The sequence below is a fragment of the Anas acuta genome, chromosome 1, assembly GCF_963932015.1.
Source record: "Anas acuta chromosome 1, bAnaAcu1.1, whole genome shotgun sequence".
NCBI lineage: Eukaryota > Metazoa > Chordata > Aves > Anseriformes > Anatidae > Anas > Anas acuta.
This window is the reverse complement of record NC_088979.1, coordinates 66724587-66746672: the sequence shown is the minus strand read 5'-3', so window position 1 is coordinate 66746672 and position 22086 is coordinate 66724587. Positions and strand designations below refer to the sequence as shown.

The 22086-nt window shown below is 39.5% G+C and overlaps 1 protein-coding gene across 5 annotated transcripts in view; it reads right to left on the bottom strand.

Moving 5' to 3' along the window:
* AFF3 (ALF transcription elongation factor 3) overlaps positions 1–22086 on the bottom strand; it is a 335479-nt gene that overhangs the window by 262166 nt on the left and 51227 nt on the right. For all 5 annotated transcript variants that reach the window (XR_011096123.1, XM_068680733.1, XM_068680740.1 and 2 more), the window contains exon 3: positions 18361–19164. Coding sequence is in view for 4 of the 5 variants with exons in the window: in XM_068680733.1 (XP_068536834.1) it covers positions 18361–19164 (804 nt within the window). In the remaining variant the exon portion in view is untranslated. The remainder of the gene's footprint in view (positions 1–18360; positions 19165–22086) is intronic.

Here is a 22086-nt window from a genome sequence, read left to right as displayed (position 1 = left end):
CATGGTAAATGTCAAGACTTAACGGCAAACCAGCGTGCAAAGAATTCAGATGAATTCTCCATTAATAAAGAGGGGGCTACACAGCCAGGAAAGCAGAGTGGTGCTGATGATAGGTACACTGTTTCTGTGTATAGCTTATTCGCATTTTGCAGCAGGGGCCTCCAGACAATACAGGCTACAGCCTTTAACCTTCCAACTGCCTCTACCGCTCTCACCCGCTTGTGGTAGTGAGGCTATTTGTGCAGCCTCAGGGATAGCAGCTGACCACTTTCTACTGGTATTTTCTAGAAATAGGGAGAGCTGGCCATGCCCTTCAGAGACAGCAGGAGATACCCACAAGAAGGAGACAGTGCCAGAAATGGAGCCCAGATCTCCTGAACCTAACTGGAGCCACAGATCCATGTCCTCTCATGGAGGACTATTCTGATGCTGCACAAGCCAAACCTTTCCAATCTTGTTCTACTTGTCTATTCAGTAAGGGACACAAGAGGTGTCGCATTGTCTGGGTAATGTTATGTTTGAAGACTTCTATGATGCCAATACTGGTGTGCAGGGTACTAGACTTTAGGCATTGATAATCTGTCACATAAAATACGCAAATGTCAGACAATGCAGCTCTAAGAGCTTGAAAAGTGCACAAGCAGGTGAATCTGTAGCAGTAACTCTGAACACAAAGGACACCAAATTAGGACTTCTTCAATCAAAGCTGAATCTCTTCCACAAGCAAAATTCTTCAGCATTTTAGAACGAGCCCAGTGTTTGATGAACCATGAAATACCTTTGCAATGAATTTTTTTTGGCCTGATATCCTGAAAAACACAGTTTTCCAAATCTGTGTGTAGCTTTATTGTTTGTTCTTTCATAGATATTTTCATCTTTTATTCTTGAAGAATGGCTGGTTCTCAAAAGGACAGGGGTACAGAAAAAATTAGATATGGTAAATGTCTTTTCCCATCTTTACAGCAGTTAACATATAGCAATAAACAAATAACCCCAGGATTTTGGGTAGCAAACAATATCAGAAGGACCTGCCATATCAATCAACTGTGTTTTTGCATATCCCTTATGTGTAGTTGTACAGTGCAAGTGATGTAGGAGAAACAGTAAGAAGACATTTTTGTGCACGTCTGGATTCTGTTTTGGTTGTCGAGCCCTCGTTTCTATTTTTTCTGGAAGATGTACATTTTTAAGATGAGTTTGCAAGGTTTCCAAGGGAACTCAGAGTCTTTTTTTTTTTTTCTTTTTTTTCCCCACCTAATCCATGGATCCATGGTCCGTTTTATCATAAAGGTAGTACCAGTCAACTCTTCAAGACATTTACAGTTATACTTTTCCATATTGTTTTCTTTGTTTTAGACAGTAAACAAAAGATAAAGTAATAAAAATCAAGAAAGTGTAGCAAAGGCTATATAATCATTGAATTTTCTTTCCTTGATGTGCTTAAAATTTTTAATTTCTTAGCAACCAGAAAAGTAATCTCTGCAAAACTATTTCCCAAACAGCACTTAAGTACAGTATTTTCCATTACATTAGAGCAACCAGAGAAAATTGTTGGGTCTTTCTTAATATCAGAAATCAGATAACTAAGCTCTGCTCCAGGACTTGTTTGAATACTCCCTGGTGTACGCTACAGCAACAGGAGTCAGGGGATGGTTTTGCTTTAGAAAGACACAAGCTTTGGGAGCTGGGATATTTACAGTCTAGATATATTACTCCAAAGTTGTTTGCAAGAAAGCCAATGAAAGTTTAGTTCAAATATATTTTTCTCAACTTCCAAACTAAAATCCTCATGCTTTAAAAATGTTAATATCTTTAATCTGTTCATGGGTGCCAGGTTTGTTTTGTCTTTATGGTAATAATCAAAGATCAAAATGGAGACATGGGCTAATCAAATCCCGCCTTTTTTGTCAGTCTCGAAATTTATATGCATGTTGAAATCTGAAACAAATATTTGATTGCAAGCTATTGGGTTGGAGGTAGCCTTCAGTCACTAGGTATTGTTGTTATAGTGGAAAAATGGTGGCATTAGTTTTATGTATTATCATACCACAGGGTAATGATCCTTAGCTCAGTAGTACTGAAATACCTTGACAACAGCAGTTGAAGTCAATGGGAGCAATGCAAGTGCATATAAAAGTGCAGTCTGCAGACCATTAGGCATAATTTCATCAGATCTTTATTGGAATAAAAATTGCACTTAAGCTTCTGCTGTTGTGTTGGCAATTTAGAAACACTCTATCTGTGTACATGAATTTTACAAAGTCCCTCTGCTAAACCCCAGATTAAACTACTGTTAGGGTGCATGGACTCTGGAAAAGTATTTGGATGAATTATTTGCATGCTTGTAAAAGATCAGAAAGTAAAAGGGTAAGTCGTGAGTGCTGGTGGCATGAGGCCAGTTTATACCTGTAGAGCCTCTGGTCTGTGGTACATGCAAATGAAATTTACATCCATTTTGGGCTTGTCAAGATACTGTTTTGTCAACCTCAGCACTGTCATTCTGACAGAGGGGAGGCATTCATACACATCTGCCTTCTCTTGAACCATTGGGGACCACTTATTAGAGAGAAATTTGGTCCACACGCCAGCATCACTGTGACAAGCCATGCCTCAAAGGTTATGCTACATAGCTACCCACATTCTTTGTGGTTTTGCACAAGGTTTAAAAACAGATAATGCTGTGCTAAGAAAAGTCCCAAAGTCACCAAGCTGGTCACATAATAGTCACCCCCTCATAGGGATTGCTGTAACTGGCTTGCTAACAGAGACAGCTAAAGACACCCATTGGATCTCCCACCTGGGCACCAGGATGCATCCAATTGGATGTATGCTTTTTTTTTTTTTATTGAATGTAGCTTGTCTCTGAGGGCAGGCTGTGGCTGCCACCAGACCTTCCCACCAGCCTTCCCTGCCACAGAAACCAGTGTATTCAGCTGGGTGCTGAACAGAGATGTAGCCCCTGGCCTGGCAGTTGGCCTCCGAAACAACAGGAGCTCTGAAGCTTGTCATCCTTTTCCCGGTGTTTTATCAGAAATGCTTTTTTCATTGGTAATAAAACAAGCCAGAGAAAAATTGTAAATAATTTGCAATTTTCCTGCAGCTTAGGGGGAAATAATGACTGCTAAACTACTAGCTGACTTACGTGACAGGCAGCAAAGGGAAAAACATCCCAAAAACTGTTGACAAAAGAAAAGGATTCAGAGAAAAAAAAAAATCTTAACAAAATGTTTATGTTACTAAAAGCCAAGAAAGCAAAGGAAATTCCTCTAAAAAGTAGCCTCATGCCAATGTCAAAAGTCATGACAAACTAGAAATAAAAGAAAAACAAGCAAACAAACACAAAGGAAAAAATAAAAGGAAAAAAAAAAAAAAAGAAGACGTAGCTTTGTGTGGTCTCTGGAGGATTGAGACGATAATTGTCAACATCTTTATCATCTGGACACAGCTATCCCAACTATGCAAAAAACAGAGGGCCCAGTGACCCTAGACTGAAATTAGCACAAGGCCATTATGCTTGTCCCCATTACTCTGTGGAACTGCTTTCTATTTTTATCTTTCAGTAACGCACGTGGGATTTTTAACACCTTGTGCCTTGAACCTCAGCCAACTGACGCCAGCCGCCAGGAGTCACCGCAGCCGGCACGGCGGTGGCACCTGTAGCCCTGCCAGTCTCCTCTGGCTCGCCACAGGGAGCAAGCTCCCTTCAGTGAGCAATTAAAATTTCAAAGCCTGACATTAAGTCTGGAGCAATTGCACGCTTTGTGAAATGGGTAAATTTTATTTAGTGAAAAAAAAGAAAAAAATATGCCACACCTCTTCCAGCTTGCCAAAGTCAGAAGAACTCCTCCAGGAAAAGGTTGTCCAAGTTCCTGAGCAGGTTGCAGAGCACCACAGCAATTCTCTTGTCCCATATAGGTGGAAAATGAAACCAACAAAATGCTATTACATGGCTGCCAGCTCCATGCCCAGAAAGCCAAAAGTAGGCTTGATTACATAGGGAGGAATCAGTTTGTTCTCACGTTCACAGTATGTCATGCCAGTGGGGGGAAAAAAAAAAAAAAAAAAGGCAATTAGTGTGAGCTCCACATCATTTGGTTCAGCACAGCTTACTCAACACAAATGTCTTCATTTATTTCCTCCCCGTGCAATGCCTCCAGCTCACACTGGTGGTTCCCGTCTCACTCTGCACAGCTGCTCTGTTTCTTTCCACTGATCTCACAAGTGCACCCAGATGGATTCCTCCAACACCCTGCCCTTTGCTGGGACAGAAGTGTCCTCACAGCTCCAGAGTGCCCTTCGTTATCAGTAAAGGGAACACAGTGAGTCCTGGCTATCTTCTGCAGCACTGGAGCCACTCTCTTGTACCTCCATCTCCAGTGAGCGAAGCACCAAAGCGCCAACTGGCCTGTGATTTCACCTTCTCCCTCTTCTCCTCTTGTTCTCACTCTTCCTCCAAGTGTGGTCTTTGCTCACCCTATTAAGTCTTCCCCCTCTCGAATGCCATCTATGTTTTCCATTTGGGTACTTCTCTTCACATGGTCCCTATCTCCTTCCTCCAGGTGTGATAGGTTAATTTAGTTTCCAGGTTTCTGTTAACCTTTCCCTGCCTTTCCAGGGCTGATATACTCAATCACAGGGTATGCCTCACTGTGTGCTTGTACAGCACCCCGCATAATGAATCCTGACCTCAAGATTTTCAAAAACATTATAAGGAATTTAAGCTTCTTGCTGAATCCAATGGAAAACCGTCCCACTGTATGCTTGCAGGAGAATCCTTGGGAAAGGAAGAAGACCTCACCATGCTTAGCATCCATCTTCAGTTTCCCTCTGCCCTTCGCACTTAACCCTCAATTGCAGTCATGTACCTCAAAAGCCTATCTACTCCAACACAGTCAAATTTTTAACCTAAGCATATCACGGTTTAATCAACATTTTTTTTTGTGTGCGCCTACTACTTGTTACTTAATCTGTGAAATACAGTTCAGAAAAAAAATCCAGCCCATAAAACCTGTTGGTGTAAAGATAAGCACTTTATTTAATATCCAATTAAATGTGGTCACCGGAGAAATCACAGCTTATGCAACTTTATCAGAAAAAGATTAATCTATTTCAGGCTTAACCCAAAATGTCATAAAAGAACTCATGAATTTAGATAGGAATCCACTTATTATCCAAAGACATTTTCCTATTGAGTAAGAGCAGCCTAAATTGCTGCCTATATTTATACTTGGTTCAATCAAATTTCTGTACTCAGTAGCTGTCATTGATTTTTAGGACAATTATCAAACAAAAATGATGAACAAACTGGAGGAACATTACAGAGTCTTTTTCAGCTCCGCAGTAATCATTAGAAAATGCACAGCCTGCTCATTGATAACGGTTTAACGGCTCACAGGGTGACATCATCACATTTAAAAGATAGTCACACCCGGAAGGCAGAAGATTTTCTTTTAATAGCATTACAATTTGCCATTTTAAAGTTAATTGTATTTTGCTTGGTGTTTCAGACCGCATAGGCTGCACTCAAGTTACTTTCTTCATATTATGGGATCATGCCCAAAACCATGATTTTAAAATAAGGAGGCAAATAGTTGAATGTATTTATTTAAATTAAGCAGACTTCCTCGCCTGTCTAGAAACTGATCCTTTTCAGTTCATTAGTTGAATTTCCCACAGGGCTTGCAAAGGCACATTTCATTTCTATACTGTTTGGTTTGCCTAGTTGATTTATTTAAAAAAAAAAAAAATAGGAATTCTAAGTTAAAATCATTGAATAATGAGTATTTGGATTCATCTTTCCACATTAATTATTACATTTAGGAGGACAAGTACCTTACTGATAATACAGGAATCTTGTATAAAAACAATACATTGCAGTATCAGCAGGAGCAGCCGAGCAGCCGTCAGCTGCTGGGGCACAGCACTTATGATTTCTGTCTGCCAGGTCAACCTAAGGCGAAGGGTTCAAGTGCAATGGCTAAAAATCAGTATAAGCGGTGATGTTTAATGGCCTACTTAAAATGAGTTCAGTGATCCAACCCCACTCCACTCCAGTGCCTATCTATAGCCAGTGAACGGTGTAACTCTCGAGTGATTACAGCATGTTTGCTGAACTGCGTGTTCCCCTCTACACTGCAAATTCTTTTGCAGTCATTTAGAAATCTTGAGCTCATTTTCACAGTTGAGCATAGATGCATATTCAGTGCAAATTTTGAGAAATAAATAAATAAATAAATAAATAAATAAATAAATAAATAAATAAGAGGATCACTGATGCGTACAGCGCCTTCCTGTCAGCAAATCACAGAATCACAGAACGGTTGTTGGGTTGATGTTGGAAGGGACTGCTGGAGATCATCTGGTCCAAGATGACCTTGTCAAGCAGGGTCACCGTGATCACTTTGCGCAGGATGGCGTCCAGGTGGGTTTTGAATAACTCCAGAGAAGGAGTCCCCACAGCCTCTCTGGGCAACCTGTTCCAGTGCTCTGTCACTCACGGAGTAATGAAGTGTTTTCTCATATTCAGCAGGAACTTCCTGTACTTCAGTTTGTGCCCATTGCCTCTTGTCCTGCTGCTGGGCACCACTGGAAAGAATCTGACCCCAAAAACCTAAGCTTCACGGAATTACAAACCTAAGCTTCACAGAATAGGTAGTGGAAGTCATGAGCAGCCCATGCTCTAAATACACAAAAATCTGATCTAACAAAAGCAGCAATAAACCAAACTCATGGACAGACGGGAACAGTAAATGTGATCCAGAGTATTTCAAGAAAAATACATCAGGGCTGTATTTGGTGTGGTTTTGGGACAGGCCTGCGTACCACATCCAGGCAGTGAAGAGTCAGAGGGTGGGAACTGCTCTCATGTGGGGTGCTGGCAAAGCTGACAGCCTTTCTGTCACCCCGATGGCAGCAGCAGCTCCCAGAGGTGGCAGAGCCATGTTTCAGCCCATGCCTTCCTGCTGCCCTGACCCTCTGTGTTGGAGCTTGCTCCCTGCATATACAAAGTCATCACCACGCAGAGCTCTGCGGTGAAGAGCAGCAGCAGGATTTGCTCGTCCGTGAACCTTCAAAGATTTGTGGCAGGTGCTTTCTAGTTGAACTTCCTCTGTGTCAGCTCTTCATCCCGTGCTCTTTATATAGCAGCAATTAGCATATCTGAGAAATCCCCATTCAGCATGTTTTATGGTCTCTTCTCCGTGTATTGATATAGTTCTGTAAGTTATGTGCAGGGATATGCCATAACTCCTAATGTGCAACTGTCATGAAATCACTCACCTAGATTTATTCACTTAAGAGACGGTGAAGAAACTGATTCTGAACAGGATGCTAGAAACTTTAATTACCAGAGAGGAAAAATGAGTCAAGCACCTTGGACTGGTCAAGAAGCTCCTTTGATGCTCTAAAGGTATGTCCTGAAGCTAATAGATCAATGCAGTATAGCATTTATGAATTCAAATACCACCCTCTGCCACCGACCATTATTCTGCAATACTATTGCTGAATTTCTTCAAAGTAATAATGATGTCAAAAACAGCCACAAGTATTGCATCTCTGTTTCTGAACCAAAACAGAGACTGAATAAAAAAGGACTGTCTTCCCTCAAGCAATATCTTCTTGACCACAGGAAGTTCATACAACGTAGAAAAGAAATATTCATCCCTGTCAAACCCTGATCTTGCTACTGCTGAATTCAATGGCAAAAGTCCTATTAATTTCGAGTGGAGCATGATCAGTGAATAACTCAAATGGAAGTGGTAAACCATAAGTGACATAATCACTCAGGAACTGTCTCTGCCTCAAGTGACCTAAATGGTAGGAAGAAATACAGCAAGCAACATTAACTCAGACTTCAGCAAGCAGCCCTTGCTTATGCTTTTGCATAAGTTTCTTTTCCATTGCAGAAGTTATGGAACAGTTTTATATGCTATGCTGTTACACAGGGAGTTGTGTTGCAGACATCCAAGGGCAGAGCCAGGAGTTCAGTCTATCCATCTCTGTTCTCCTCTTTGATACTGACTTGGGGTGGCACTGGTGCCATCCGCGAAAGTGTCCCCAACCGCCTGCACCTCAGCTGACTCCTCTGCAAATGAATTTAGTATGTTCTTGTCAGAGTTGCTGTTAATGCTTATGAAGGGCTTTGAAACTCCCAAATGAGATTACAGTAGTAAAAGATGCATCGTTTTTGGTTTATTGATGAGAATGTAACAGGATATTATTATAAGAAGCTATAAACCTTCTGAGTGGGGAAAAAAACTGGGGAGGGGGATGGAGGGAAACAACCACCAAAGAGATGGTGTGGTTACAGAACAAGTGATGGTGCGTGCTCTTCACAGGTACAAGAAAAAATACACAGCAACAATAAACAAACAAACAAATGAATAGTTTTTAGGCCTTCCCAGCCATCTCTAAGATAGTGAAAGATCTTGCACGTGGACTTTATCATAAATTATGGCTGCAATACCAGCAGCAATTTCAGTGGGTTTCTCAAAGCATAACTTCATTTTTTCCTCGTCAGGCTCTGACATAATTCTTCTCTTCTCAGACCCCCCCCTCCCACACACACACTTTTATGGGGCCTACATCTTTCTTGTGTCCTTTCATTCTGTATATGCTTTACTTTCCCTGCCTGCTAAACATTTGTGATTTGGTCCAAGAAAGACCTTCTTTATCTGCTTATGGTGTTTTTCAAACCATCCATCTCACATTGCTCTTACATGTAGTTCTCCTTTCCATGCCCTTTGCATATTTCAGCTCCAGACTGGTACTTCCAAGAGATCAGCAATTAACCAGCTAATAAGTTTCTTTGTATCAGATGTCCCTGAAATTGTAATTAAACTGAAGAAGGCTTCTTAAAATAATGCCTAACTGCCAAACCACGGCCACTCTATATAAAATTGCTTTTGACTGTGTTTGTAATCAATGATCTTCTAGCTGTCTTCTACTTAAGGTCTAGGAGTTGCAGTAGTCACATAAATAATCGCATAGTTCCTGCCTCTGTATTTGGATGCACTTGCACAATGAGCTTTAAACAAATGCCAAATTTGATTAACAACAGATTATGCTGTCGGTGTGTGAATGTTAATAATCTCTAGCATATGCAAGAAAAAAGAAACCATCTTCAACATCATTTCAAAAGGGTTATAAAGCAGAGAGAACATTTCAAATCCCATCACTCCTTAAACAGGTATTAGGACACAATGATAAGAGTTAACAAGAAATGCTCTTGTTTTTCCTCTCTTTGTACCTAAACAAGCTTCCATTACAGCCGTTTGCAGTAAATAGAGGAGTATACATATCAATTTTTGGTTCTGAGACAAAATGCTGGGTCTATGTATTCTCAACCCTGTGGCTCACTGTCTTGAATGTTCTTTGTGTATTTATCTTCTGAATAAAATGTGGTGTCAAGCCACCTCACACTGGGCCTCCACATCTTAGAGAAACTTGGTGGTGGAGAGGGAAGAGAGTGGGGTATACATGAGGGAATTTGGGAAAGGAAATTCTTATCCTAAACCATGTACAAAGCAAGCTCAGCCTCTCTGGCATGCTGGTTTTAACTCAAGAAATAATAAGGGTACCATATTTCAGTACATGAGATTGTTATACATAAAATACAATTAAGAGATTTGGAACTACATGAATATGTAATGTACACATTTCTTTGGAGATGCATTTTTCTCCAGACAGGCCGGTGCCTGCTTTAATTTGGAAGCTATCCATTTTCATACAAAGTTAAGCAAGAGTGACAGGAAATCAGACGTCTATGTTATTTATCTTTTCTGAACTTGAGAAAAAAAAAAAAAAAGAAAAAAAAAAACACACCACCAAACCAAAAAACAGCCTTCTGTTAATTACTTTTCTAGGAAGCTATTTTGTGGTACCACAGGGATAGATCTTCCCTATTCAGAAGTGCTATGGAAATGACAACTTTACGATGTGCAGGGTGAATAAAGTATGTTACATGCAGATATTTAAGGGTATATTTGTCTTCATTTACTGTAAGAGAGTATGTGACCAACAATAAAGAATTTAACTGCTTCTGGCCTGGCTGGGTGCATTTACAACAATTACTGGAGGTCTGACCTTTTTAACCTTACATATCAAGTGGCACATATACGTTATTTATTTAGCTGGAATTAACAGTGATCTGTGAAGCTCTTTGTATTTTCATTTGGTTCTCCTACTCATCAGTCATAACTGACCCCAGTGTGCATGTACAATGATGGTAGTTTCATGCCACTCTAATTTATGAAAGATGGGGGAAACTACAGAACAAATCCATAAAATCTTTTTTCTTGTATTTTCTTTAAAAATAAATAAAATAAAACACTCTACATAAACTGATCAAACAACAACAAAAAGACATTTAACTACCTTTAAATCCTTTGTGATACCTTATAGATTGCTGTGAATACAAAGAGTAGACAGGAGTGCTCCACCTCATTATAGTTACTGGAAAGCGGAATGTGAGTCCCTGCAGGAGCAATGCAGGCTTGGACTCCACACCTGACTGCACACCGACACAGTGCTCTAGTGTCGTACAGTGTGAGGTCTGAGAAGCAGTGTACTTCATTGGTAATCTGAAATCCCCCCTCGCTCTCCGCACATACCCTGCCTTCTCTAAGCACTTCTTTGTTGAGAAGCCACCAAGCAGATGGGGAGGAGATGCTGATCTGAAACTGGGAGCTGAGGAGTGTCTTGTGCTTGCAGGAGTGCCATGCCATAGTGCACAGCCTCTGCAGCACATCCAGAAAAGGAAGGGTTTCTCCAACTGCTGAACATTGTCACAGATTCAGAGCAATCCATGCTAATGGGGCCAAAGGTGGAAAAGTGATAGCAGTGCCACCTGTTTCTGGCAGGATTTTTAATTACATCCCGTTACCATCATCATAAGTACTACTGATGGATTTAGAAAAATCAGAAAAAATGTGCAATTAAAAAATGTTTTTGTACTCCTAGAAATCTTATTTCCTTCATCAATATCTTTACTGCTTACCAAAAGGAACTGAAGAAGCAATTATACAGGGTTGTGGTCAAATTTATGCGTGCAATTTTGTATCAACTCCAGATCTGATTCATAAACCAAACCATCCTGTCTCATTGAAAAAAATAATAATAATAAAAGCAAAAGGAACACACTTTTATCACAGTGAACCATATTATTACATTTACTGAATTCTAGAAAAACAGCTACTAGTTTATCTTTTGAAAAGACAGGAAGACCAGTTTTATTGAAGGGAGGATCTCATTTATAAGGGACCCCAATGAGCTGCACAGAATATTTTTTTCAATAATTAGGAAAAAAAAACAATCTTGGGAAAAACTTATGAAAAGGCAGGTGTGTACATTAAGGGATTCCCTTGACAAATGTAAGTTTACATCCAGTTTCAGGAGATTTTTCTCTGATGATAGTCATCCTACCAGTTAAAAACAATGAGGGACAACAAGAGATTCACCATAGCAACAAATGCATAGCACACACCATATGGAAAGCAATGCATACAGAAAACTTTAGGTTTAAGTAAAACAATTCTTTATTTTCAAACCTATAGATAAGTTTAGCTAGTGCTTTCCCAGATTTAAAACAATAATAATAATAATAATTCAAAAGGGAAATGAAACTGTTTCCCTGTTGGAAACAGTAAAACTAGAGAGCTCTAGCAGTCAAGTAAAGGTATTTAAACAGCATTTTATTTCTACAACAACGACAATGCAAGAATAACTAGAAAAATTAAGCCTGATGCATTCAGCAAAATTGCCTGCACACACAGTTACTGTGTGCCTTCATTACTACAGATTGCTAGAAAGGGAGAGGCTTGTATCATAATTTGAAATCTATGTGGAAAATCCATCTTTGCACATTGTGGTCTCCACTGTTTTTATTAAAAGTTTCAAACACTGCTCTGTCTATTTAATACATTCTTTCTCTCCAGTCCTAGTCTGTTGAACTCTCTTACACAAAAATGGGCAGTTATGCACAGCCCTCCCACGGACTCACTAGAAGGTCTTGAATAACCTACGACTAGCAGGGATCTTTGCACCACACTGCTCTTGTTGTCCAGTTCTTCCTGTCTAACGTGGGAAAACATCCTTTATTTGTGGGGAAGGTCAGCGGTAACATTACAGGGATGAATTGAGCTGTGTCTTCTTGTAAATGCAGCTTGCTAACTCTTTCCCATGAACATCTGGGAAAGAAAACATCTACAACTGGCTCATACTTACAGTACTCGAGTGCTGTGATTGCTAACTGGATTCTCAAGCACTGCAATTCTTCAATAAAGTTGATAAATGGTAGAGGAGTATCAACACTCTTAATTCTGTGCCTGTATCTCCAGACTAGAATGCACCTATCTCTACTAGAATAGTGCCAGAGGATTTCTGGACTTTTTTTTTTGCTATAAATTCAACTCATTTCTTCTTCTTCTTTTTCTTTTTTTTAAATATATATATATATATTTATATATTTTATATATATATATATATATATATATATATATATATTTAAAAGCATCTTTAACTGCTCCTCTGCTTTCACTTTTGCCTTTCTGGGTCAGAATTATACACCCCAGGAATCAGAGAAAAAAAAAGTCTGGATTCAACTCCTGCTTGGATCCTCCTCCTGTAGCAGCCCAACAGGCTCTGTCACAGCAGGGGGAAGACAGCACCATGCCTTTGAGGAAAGGCACTTAGATCTCCCCTAAACCCTTTTCCTTGACACTGATTCCCAGTAGGTCCAGATACATGCTATTTCCAGAGGAAGCATGTGCCGATCAGGACCACCTTCCCTGTTTAATCTACATCGGAACTTGTGTAGTCAAATAAGGTGGAGATGCACTTGTGTTTTCACATGGGAACTTCCACTTTCAATTTTAAGCATGGACCTACTTATTGTACATGCTATGCAACAAATCTCTCCTTAAAAGAATGAAATTTTGAACAAATTGATGATATTAAGTCTATTGTTGGGATTATTTTTTTCAGAGGGGATAAGGGGATTTTTTTGTTTGGTTGGTTTTGGGTTTCCATTAATACATGGGGAAAGAAGGAAAGAACTGATAGGAAAAAAAAATTGCAGATTTAAAGAACACTTGCTACTGTGTATGCCAGATGCTGATAGCTATATATAGCCACTCAAACGAGAAAGACTGCAGAGAGTATCTTATCCAGGCAAACAGGAATTTGCCTGAGTAAGGCCAGGGCAAAAATGAAAAAGAAAAAAAGGAAAAAAAAAAGATTCAAAGTTTAATCTATTTTGCATTACTTCTGCTGCAGAAGAAGTTGTGTAAGTACTCCATGAAGTGAAATAAGCACACGTCCTCATGATGACCTTATCTACATTTCACATAAACATGTTCCCAAATTTAACAGAACAAAATCTATCCTTTTTACCATTAGACCACTAGTCATTTTTTAATACAACCTCGATTTTCTTACTCCATAACCCTTACAGAAGTAAGTAAAAGAGAGTAGATAAGGCTTCTTCAATGTAATAATAAAAATCAGCATGCAGCCCACAAGATGAAATTCAAAACCAGAGCTCAAATGTAAAGAACATGATTTACCATCTTAGTTTTTTCTTATTGTCTCACTTGTAACAAAATTGTAGAAATAAAAGGCACATGCTTTTCCTGTTTCCTTTCCTTTATACATTTCTCTTCCCTTCTATTCAGTACAGTGGGTTTTTACTTACAACAATACAATTCCTAAGTAGTTCAAAATGTGAAGTATCAGTACTTGAGATGACAAGCTATCATTTATACAGAGCAATATGATAATTTTGGAAGGACAGGGAGGTTGGGTATGGATTCTAATTAACACTGATGAACCTGGTTCCTAAAGATTAAATTCCCAAAGGAGTAACTGATACCTTTCTACACACAGGTCTATCCAAGTTACTCTCATTAAAACAATTAAAAAAAAATTATAAGCTTCAGTCTGTGTCAAGATATTGAAGGCTTTCCAAAACTGATTAAAAATATTAAATGAGGTATTGAACTACATTAAAAATCAACCTTTTTCATGTATTTGAAAAGTAATGGTCTAATTTGTATCCAAGTGCATTTATTTCTAGTGAATAATAATTGTATTGCAGCCAACTTTGTGCCCTGTTTCTCTGAAAACCTCAAGGGATGTACAGAAGACAATTTTGTATCCTGCTGAAAACTCACACATACTGTGTGACATTGCTTCTTATTCTTCAGTTCTTATATGAAGTTTAATTTTGCTTCATTTTGTGTTTATTTTTCCAGTGATTGTTCCTTCAAACTGATAAACACAAATGAAAGTGCATAACTATCAGATATACTGATAGATTCTGGAAAGCACCATAAGCTAGATACAAGTGCATGGAAATGTGTGAATGCCTTTGAAAGGGGACTTGCAAATCAGAGCTTTATAACAATATATTCTTGTTTCCTTGTTTTCTCTGTCTGTGGAATCTGGAACTGCCTGTAGCCATATGATGTTCAAAATAAAACCAAAGTGATTATCACTACATCTGCCCTTTAGAAGAAAATCTAACCTGCAGGAGTTGAGAAAATGGTTATTTCTTAATATTCAACTCTACTTGGTCAGACAAAACTAGGCTGGTAGACAGAGAGCTAGGACTATAAATGGCCCAAAAGGTTGTGACAAGTGGCACGAAGTCCTGCTGAAGATGAGTTCATAATGGTGTGTCCACACAGTCAATACTGTGACCAACACTGTTTAACATCTTCATTAATGGCCTGGATGATGGGGCAGAGCATACCCTCAGCAAGTTTGCAGGTAATATAAAATGGGGAAAAGTGGTTTCTGGCATCATTTTGCCATCCAGACAGGCCAAAATTAGTTGCAGGGGTCATGCTGCCATCCAGAGGAACCTCAACAGGATGGAGAAATGGTCTAACAGGAACATCATGAAGTTCAAAATGAAGAAATGTAAAATTCTGAATATAGGGGGGGAATAACCCCACGCACTAGTACAGGCTGGGGTCTGACTAGATGAACAGAGGAAGACATGGAGGCCACATCTGAAGTGCTGGAGCCAGTTCTGAGCTCCCCAGTACATGAAAGATATAAACCTACTGAAGTGAGTCCAGTGCAGTGCCACAAAGATGATTACAGGAGTAGAGCATCTTTCAGTAAAGGGAAGGATGAGAGAATTGGAACTGTTCAACCCAGAGAAGAGAAGGCTCAAAGGGCTGGGGCAACTCAACAATATAAACACATCTGATGGGAGGCAACAGAGGAGAGGGAGCAGGACTCTTAGTAGTGGCCCCTGACAGGGCAAGATGCAATGGGCATGAACTAAAAGACATGAAATTCCATCTGAACACAGGAATATACTTGTTTCCTGTGAGGGCAATCAAACACTGGCACAAGTTGCCCAGAGAAGTTTTGGGGTTTCCATCTGTGAAGATGTTCAAAACCCAACTGGACGTGGTGACAGGCAGCCTGCTCTAGCTGACTCTGTTTTAGCAGCGAGATTGGCCTAGTGAATCTCAAGAAGTCACTTCCAACCTCAAGCATTTGGTCATTCTCTGACTCCTTTGAAGACTTTGTTGTTGCCTACACTAAGCTCCCAGAGTGCAGTAAGTGCCTTACCATTTCAGTCATATACATTTTATTTTAGCATATATCAAGTTTCTTTCCACTATATCCCATCCCCATGCTCTTTGCCCCTCTCTTTCTTCCCATATTCTCCTGGCTGCCCTCAGGCAGATTTCTGCCACTCATTTCCATTTCCATATAGCTTTCCAGACACTGTCTTAGCCTGTTTGTCAGCCTGTTTCCCTTCATGACTGTCCTATATTACATCTCTTCTCTTCTGTCCATGCCATGGCCACTAGGGATACATGGTCTTTTCTGGCCATCACGTTTAGTCCCATCCTGAACAAGAGAAACTTATTCTTGCCTGCACAGGTTCACAAAACTGTGACAGCTTTAGTGCTGAGAGCAGCTTAAAACTTCTGCCCCTAATGAGGAACAGTGGCCATTTGATGTAGAGAAGAAATTTTATGAGTTTGAAAGCAGAAAATAAAATAAAAAATAAACAACATGGAAATTCTTACAAAATGGTATTAGGAGATGTATGATAAAAAATAACAAGAATGGAAAAATGTTTTGAAACAAAAAGAAACATGATTGAAAATTAAAGGGAGGGTGGATTAGGCAACAAAAACATTTCAGTCTTGGTCAATACTTCTCCCTGTAGCAATAACAGTGGGTTACCAATTTCATCTTGTGTCACTTGGGATGGAAAATGTTAGAACAAAGAAAATGTCAGGATAAAGGAAAGAAAAAAAAAAAAAGTTGGGCACTTTTATCACCAGGACTTTCAGCCCTTAAATATGAAATCTAAACACTGTCTTTCACTAGCTCAAGATTCAAATTCCAACACCACCCATAGGATCTACTATTTTCTTCTGAATGTCCATCATCTTTATGATCCCCTAACCTCGTTTTTGTCTACCTCCTTCAACTTCAGCTAATTTTTTATATTATGTTATCAAATATTGTTTCAAAAATATTGCATCCCACAAGATCTGCGAGAAATTGGTGAACACTTAGTAGCTACCCTGTAGTCCATGCTCTCCTACCATACCCTACATTGCCATCAGTATCTAAGCAATTTAGTTTAAAGCAATGTCAAATATGTCTATATGTCTAGAAACTGCAGTATAATTTATCCTTATGCATCATTATGGATCATATACAACAAGTGAAAGCTTTTGTTCCTACTGAGGTAGGCAACTCTGGAATGCAAATGGTAAATCCTGAATTTCAGACAAGCAAATGATTGCCTATCAAAACCCCTTTCCAAACTGGTCCCTAGGGTATTGCATACATGTAAAGAGGGAAATTTGAAAAATTCAGACAATTGCCACAGGCTTCTTTAATTCTAACAATACTTCTCACTTGCAGATAGAAGCACAAGTCTGAAGGAGGAAATAATAGCTAAATGGATATTAGTATATGCCATTACCTGATCTATCTGCACAATTACAGCAATCTATAAATGCTAAATTTGCTTATCAAATTTGCTTAAGAGCCTAAAAACAACCACTTTTCAGGAATAATAAATCACTTCAGAGTTGTTTGGAACTGACTGAATTTAAACTTAGAGGGGAAAAAAAACCACATAGGTATAATGCCTACAGGAGCTGAGAGAAGTAATTGCTTCCAGAGAAACTTCCTAAACCAAACTGAAGGGGGAATACAACAGTCAACTCCATTTCTGAAAAACAGGCATTAAAAGGCCAGAGAACTTCACTGAAAATGAGAGTTTTCCTCTCCTTTAACAACGCCAGAAACAGAAATATTAAAACTAAAAACAACTCAAGACACACACAGCTGTCAAATAAGAGTAAATCAGTATCTCTGCTCTGAGACTGTCCCAGTGATTCAGTCAAATAGAATCATTTACTCCAATAAATACTATAAATTGTTTAAGTCATGGTAGCTCTATCAGTTCACAAAAGAGGATGTGACCATCTTTGTGCTGACTTACAAGGCTCTCAGTACATTCCCCCAAAAGAAATCATCCTTTATTCTGCCAAAACCAACCATTTCCTCTCCATTCAAAAAACTGAAAACCAGAAAATCACAGATTATACAAGCAATAAATATGGTGTCCTAATGAAGTCAATGGAATATGAAATAAATGAACGTAAAATAATTCCAAGCAGTTACCATCATAATCTACTGCTGATAACAGAAATATTGTGTAGAAGGTTTTTTAGACATGTTCTAATCTTTGTAGCAAGACTGGTTTTCTACAGATTGTGGTTCTTTAGGAAGAAAATCCCAGTCTTCTTAGAAATCTGTTTGAAACAGAAACAGATACAAGGAACTAAAAGGAGAGTCTCATGGTTACATTTTCATCTATTCTGTAGATCTCATATTGTTATGTAGTTTATTTAGATTGTAAAACTACTTTGATGTCACTGAGGATAGCAAAACTATTTCTTATCACAACCACTTCATTTAATCTTTGCCAAAGAGAAAAAAAGTCAACTAAATATGAACAGTTCAACGTAACACACAAGCCTAGCAAAAAGAAATATTAAAAATATCCAGACTTTATATATGGACATTCAGAAAAAAGAAGTCAGTGAATGTGTACTATTAGAAAGTGCCACCGTAGGAGGTGTTACAATCCTAAAGACAGTGAGCATTTTGTTTTTGAGATATCTTTACATTACTGTGAGGCTGCTATTTGCAATATAGTACGTCAATGTCAGAAGAGTAAGAGAAAATTTAAACATGCAAACTAAGACTTTAAAAATGTGTGAAGAGACAGATGCAGCTTGCGGTTCTAAGCTTCCATTCATCCACCTATTCAAGATGGGATGTCATAAAAAGCACCAAAACACATACCTCTTCTTGCTTAGGAATGCTGAACTTTGCTATCTTTGACTTGGTCCTGGCCGAATCAGGCTTGTTAGAAGGCACTCCCCTGTATGACTTGGTTGTCTCTGCTGGTAACTTCAGCTTTGGAGACTCATCAGGGGCCTGATCTTGACCATCCATTGGCCTTACATAGGCTGTTGGTTTCTGCTGAACCAGACTGGGTTTTGAAGCAAGAGACGATGGGAAGTTTTGGACACAGTGCCCGCTGCCATGCTTTGAGGGCCTCTCTTGCGCTTGAGCTCCTCCTTCTGTGTTACAACTTAGCTTCGCAGGCTGTGGCACTCTGTTGGCGTTGTCACCTAGTGTGGCCCTCAGTGAGCTTTGCTGAGCAGCGCTGGAGGAGGAGGAGGAGGAAGTGGGACTAGATGCATAGCGTTTTAGTTTCTCCAGACTGGATTTTTGGTTCGCCAGTTTGTAGTCGCCCTTGTGTGACTCCAGCGAGTGGTGCCCATGTTTGCTGGCTCTCTGCTGGCCCTCTGAAGTGGCATTGTGCCCAGCCTTCTGCCAACCCATTGTGGTGCTTTTGCTCTGCTGCGTGGGTAGAGCTGCTGGTGTGGAAGAAGAAGTGCTGGAAATAGAGGGAAGAGGTGGTGGTCTTGAGTCTGCAATAAGATGTTCATCGGGCTTGGGGAGAGATGCCTGAGGAACCCCAGGTTTGGGAACCCCAACAAGGTGGCTCTGGTTTGATCGGTCAGTTAACAAGTCTTTCATTTCATCATAGTTGCCCAGGGTATTCTGGATGCGATTTGATAGCTCATCCCCCTTGTTGGTCTGCAAAACAAAAAGAGAGAGTTCCGCAACAGTCAATGTAAGACAAACAAAATTCCCTGCTTGCTTCTGCTGAAATCCTTACTGAAGTAGCACTGCCTTATTCAGCAGCAGCGTTGAGGGATGAAATCGAAAATCCTTATTGTCTCTGAAGACACTTGTCAACATCTTAAATCTACCCTGAACTGGAAAAGCTATAAAGGGCCTTAGAGTATATAAAAAAAGAAATCTATCACTGGCATCATGCTGTAGTTAAAATATATTACCTGGAAACTAGAAAATTTATTATTGCAACTCCACAGAATGGTTTGGATTAAATCTGACCATGATAAAACTTTTCCTATAGCCCGGTGCAGGCTCTCCTTCAGCCATGAATGAAAATATTGCATTCTTGATTTCCTTCTCTGCCTGCTTAAGTTTCCACATTGCAACTGGGAAGCCTCACAAGGCCCAGTGTAATTGTTGAATGAACTCCCCAGTCTAAGCCAGCCAAACACTGTGAGGTGACTTGAAGACAGGTCACGGCATGATGGGAAAACTATAGATCATTACATCCCTTCTTTGAAAGTACTTTGCTGAGATGCTTACTCCAAGGCACTTGCCTCTTTGAAGAAAAACAAACAAACAAACAAAAAAAAACAGAATCCCCCAGATTCTTCACAATGCTCAGTGGTTGTAGAAGGGACATAGCCAACATTTCTCTGCTTTAAGATAAATCGTTGTTTTTGAAATCACCCATTTTCTTCCTGACTAAAGAGGCAGAAACTCCACAAAGAAATATAACAAGTGAAAGAAAAATACTGAGAAGGGTTGAAAAATATTTCTTTAAAAAGCCTCTGCAAGCAAAAGTGTGTATCATTAGCTTTTCTGCAGTGAAAAATTTTCTGAACCCTGCCAAGAATCAGCTGTGTGATGTTCTTTGCTTTACATTTTCAGAGGAAGATATTAATGAGCTGGTGGTGTTCTCCTTTCTCTCTTCCAGACATGGAATCTGGATGGGGAAACACCCATTGGCTTCAGAAGGCCAAGAGGATCTTGAGATGGATCTTGCTTTAAGAGGGAATCAGTTTCTTGGAGAAAGAAGAGGGTAAAGGGAGAGAAGAATACCCCCTTAAAGTTATATAAAAACATGAAGGACATAGTGGCAATACCAGTCACTCTGGAAATGTGAAAGTGTTTTATTATTTTTTTAAGACTTCCAATAAAATTGAATAATTCAGAAAAACTGTAAGGGAAAAGGACTGAAACTCCGTTTGTTCAAAATCTTCTTTAAAGGGTTTTCTAAAAAGAAACTAAGTCCAAGCAAAAATGTCTTGTAAATGTCGACAGTAGAAACAGTCTTGTTTTGCTTGCAACTTGTTCCCTCAAGTTTCAGGGAGAGTACCTTGCAACTACTGAAAATATATGGCTAGCTTTCTGATATGCATGTAACAATACTGTCTAACAGAGCTGAATATACCTCAATAATATATGTTGAAGGGAAGTGGGAAGGGAAAAGCTCAGTAATGTTGCATCTGAAACATTGCTTTGCAAACTTGCTGTAAGATGGATCAGCTTCTATAGCCCGATGTTCTCTCCGCAGTTGTCACAAGGACAGTAACCTGCTACACAAAGAAATATGAACCATTAATTCACAGACAGCACGTGGCTTAAGAAGGGGATGTTTCTTCACTTTCTTTGAAACCACATTGGAGTCCCAGATAAAAGGTTATTACTAAAGAGGCTTCAAAAGCAGGAAGCATCATGTACTTCTAAAAAGAAAGTGCTGCAGATGCAATGAGTTGTCTAGTTCACAACCTTAACTGGGGTAGAAAACGTGGGCAGATTAAGAGGCACAGAAGGCATCTATGTGGGAGTGCTTGGCTGATACTGAGGAAAAAAAAAATAAAAAAAGACCAGCTTTAAAAAACGACCAGCATGGAGATCCTGGGCTGCTTGGAGGACAGATTCATGGCTATATGGAGCTAGGTTGATTGATCTTGAAGATGGTTGGACACATATATATGTGTCTCCTGGGGTCAATCAAATGGTTTCTACACTTAGGCATCTCCTTGACCAGCAGAATTATTTTCTTGAAAGCACAAAGAAGTTTTCTTTACCTAGTGGATCCCTTCTGCATTTCCTGTGGATCCTCTAACTTGTGTAGATACCTTGCAGAGAGATGCATTTGCATCTTTCCTCAAGGGATGGAGATTTGCCCTTGGGTCTGTGCCCAGCCTGTCTCAGCCAGCCTGTGCTTCAGGTTTCCTCAAATTTCAGGAGTATGTCAACAAGGACCACAGAATGGAATAGGGCCCCTGATACAACTTGTCAGACAGCTCTCTATCCAGCTGCCTCTCGATCTATGGATGTAAGAGAATTTATGTCTAAGTTTTGCCGCAGGAAGCCCAGCTTCCCTGAGAGAAGGTCCATTCTTTCTGACTGCTGTTTTTTGAATAGGAAAAAATAAAAGCCTAATTGCAGATTATCTGTAGATTATCACCAGCCCAGAGAATTTAGTAGATTTTCTTCTATATGGATAAGATATGTATGTCATACAGAGATGCATCTTATTGATAGATGCCAGATAACCACAATAGCAGCAAACAGACTGAACGTTTGTATCATTGCATGGGCTGTCAACTGGTTGGTGTTGTTTATTCCTTCTGGATAAACTGGGGACGTCCTGAAGTGAGATTCTGTGCTGAGCTGAGCTCATCTGGAAGAGCTGACCTACATTCTCCCAGGAAACAGATGGGATCTGAGGTAACTTGTTATGAGCTTTAGATGTTAAAGTTTGTCCTATTATTTGCTCTGAAATACTGCTGGCTTTATTTAATCATTCACATAGGGAAAACATAATCACAAAATGAGTAAGTGGGAAAAGCATTCTGTGCAAACATTTCTAACTTACATTGCTCTATGTTCTGCTAAGTAAGATGTATC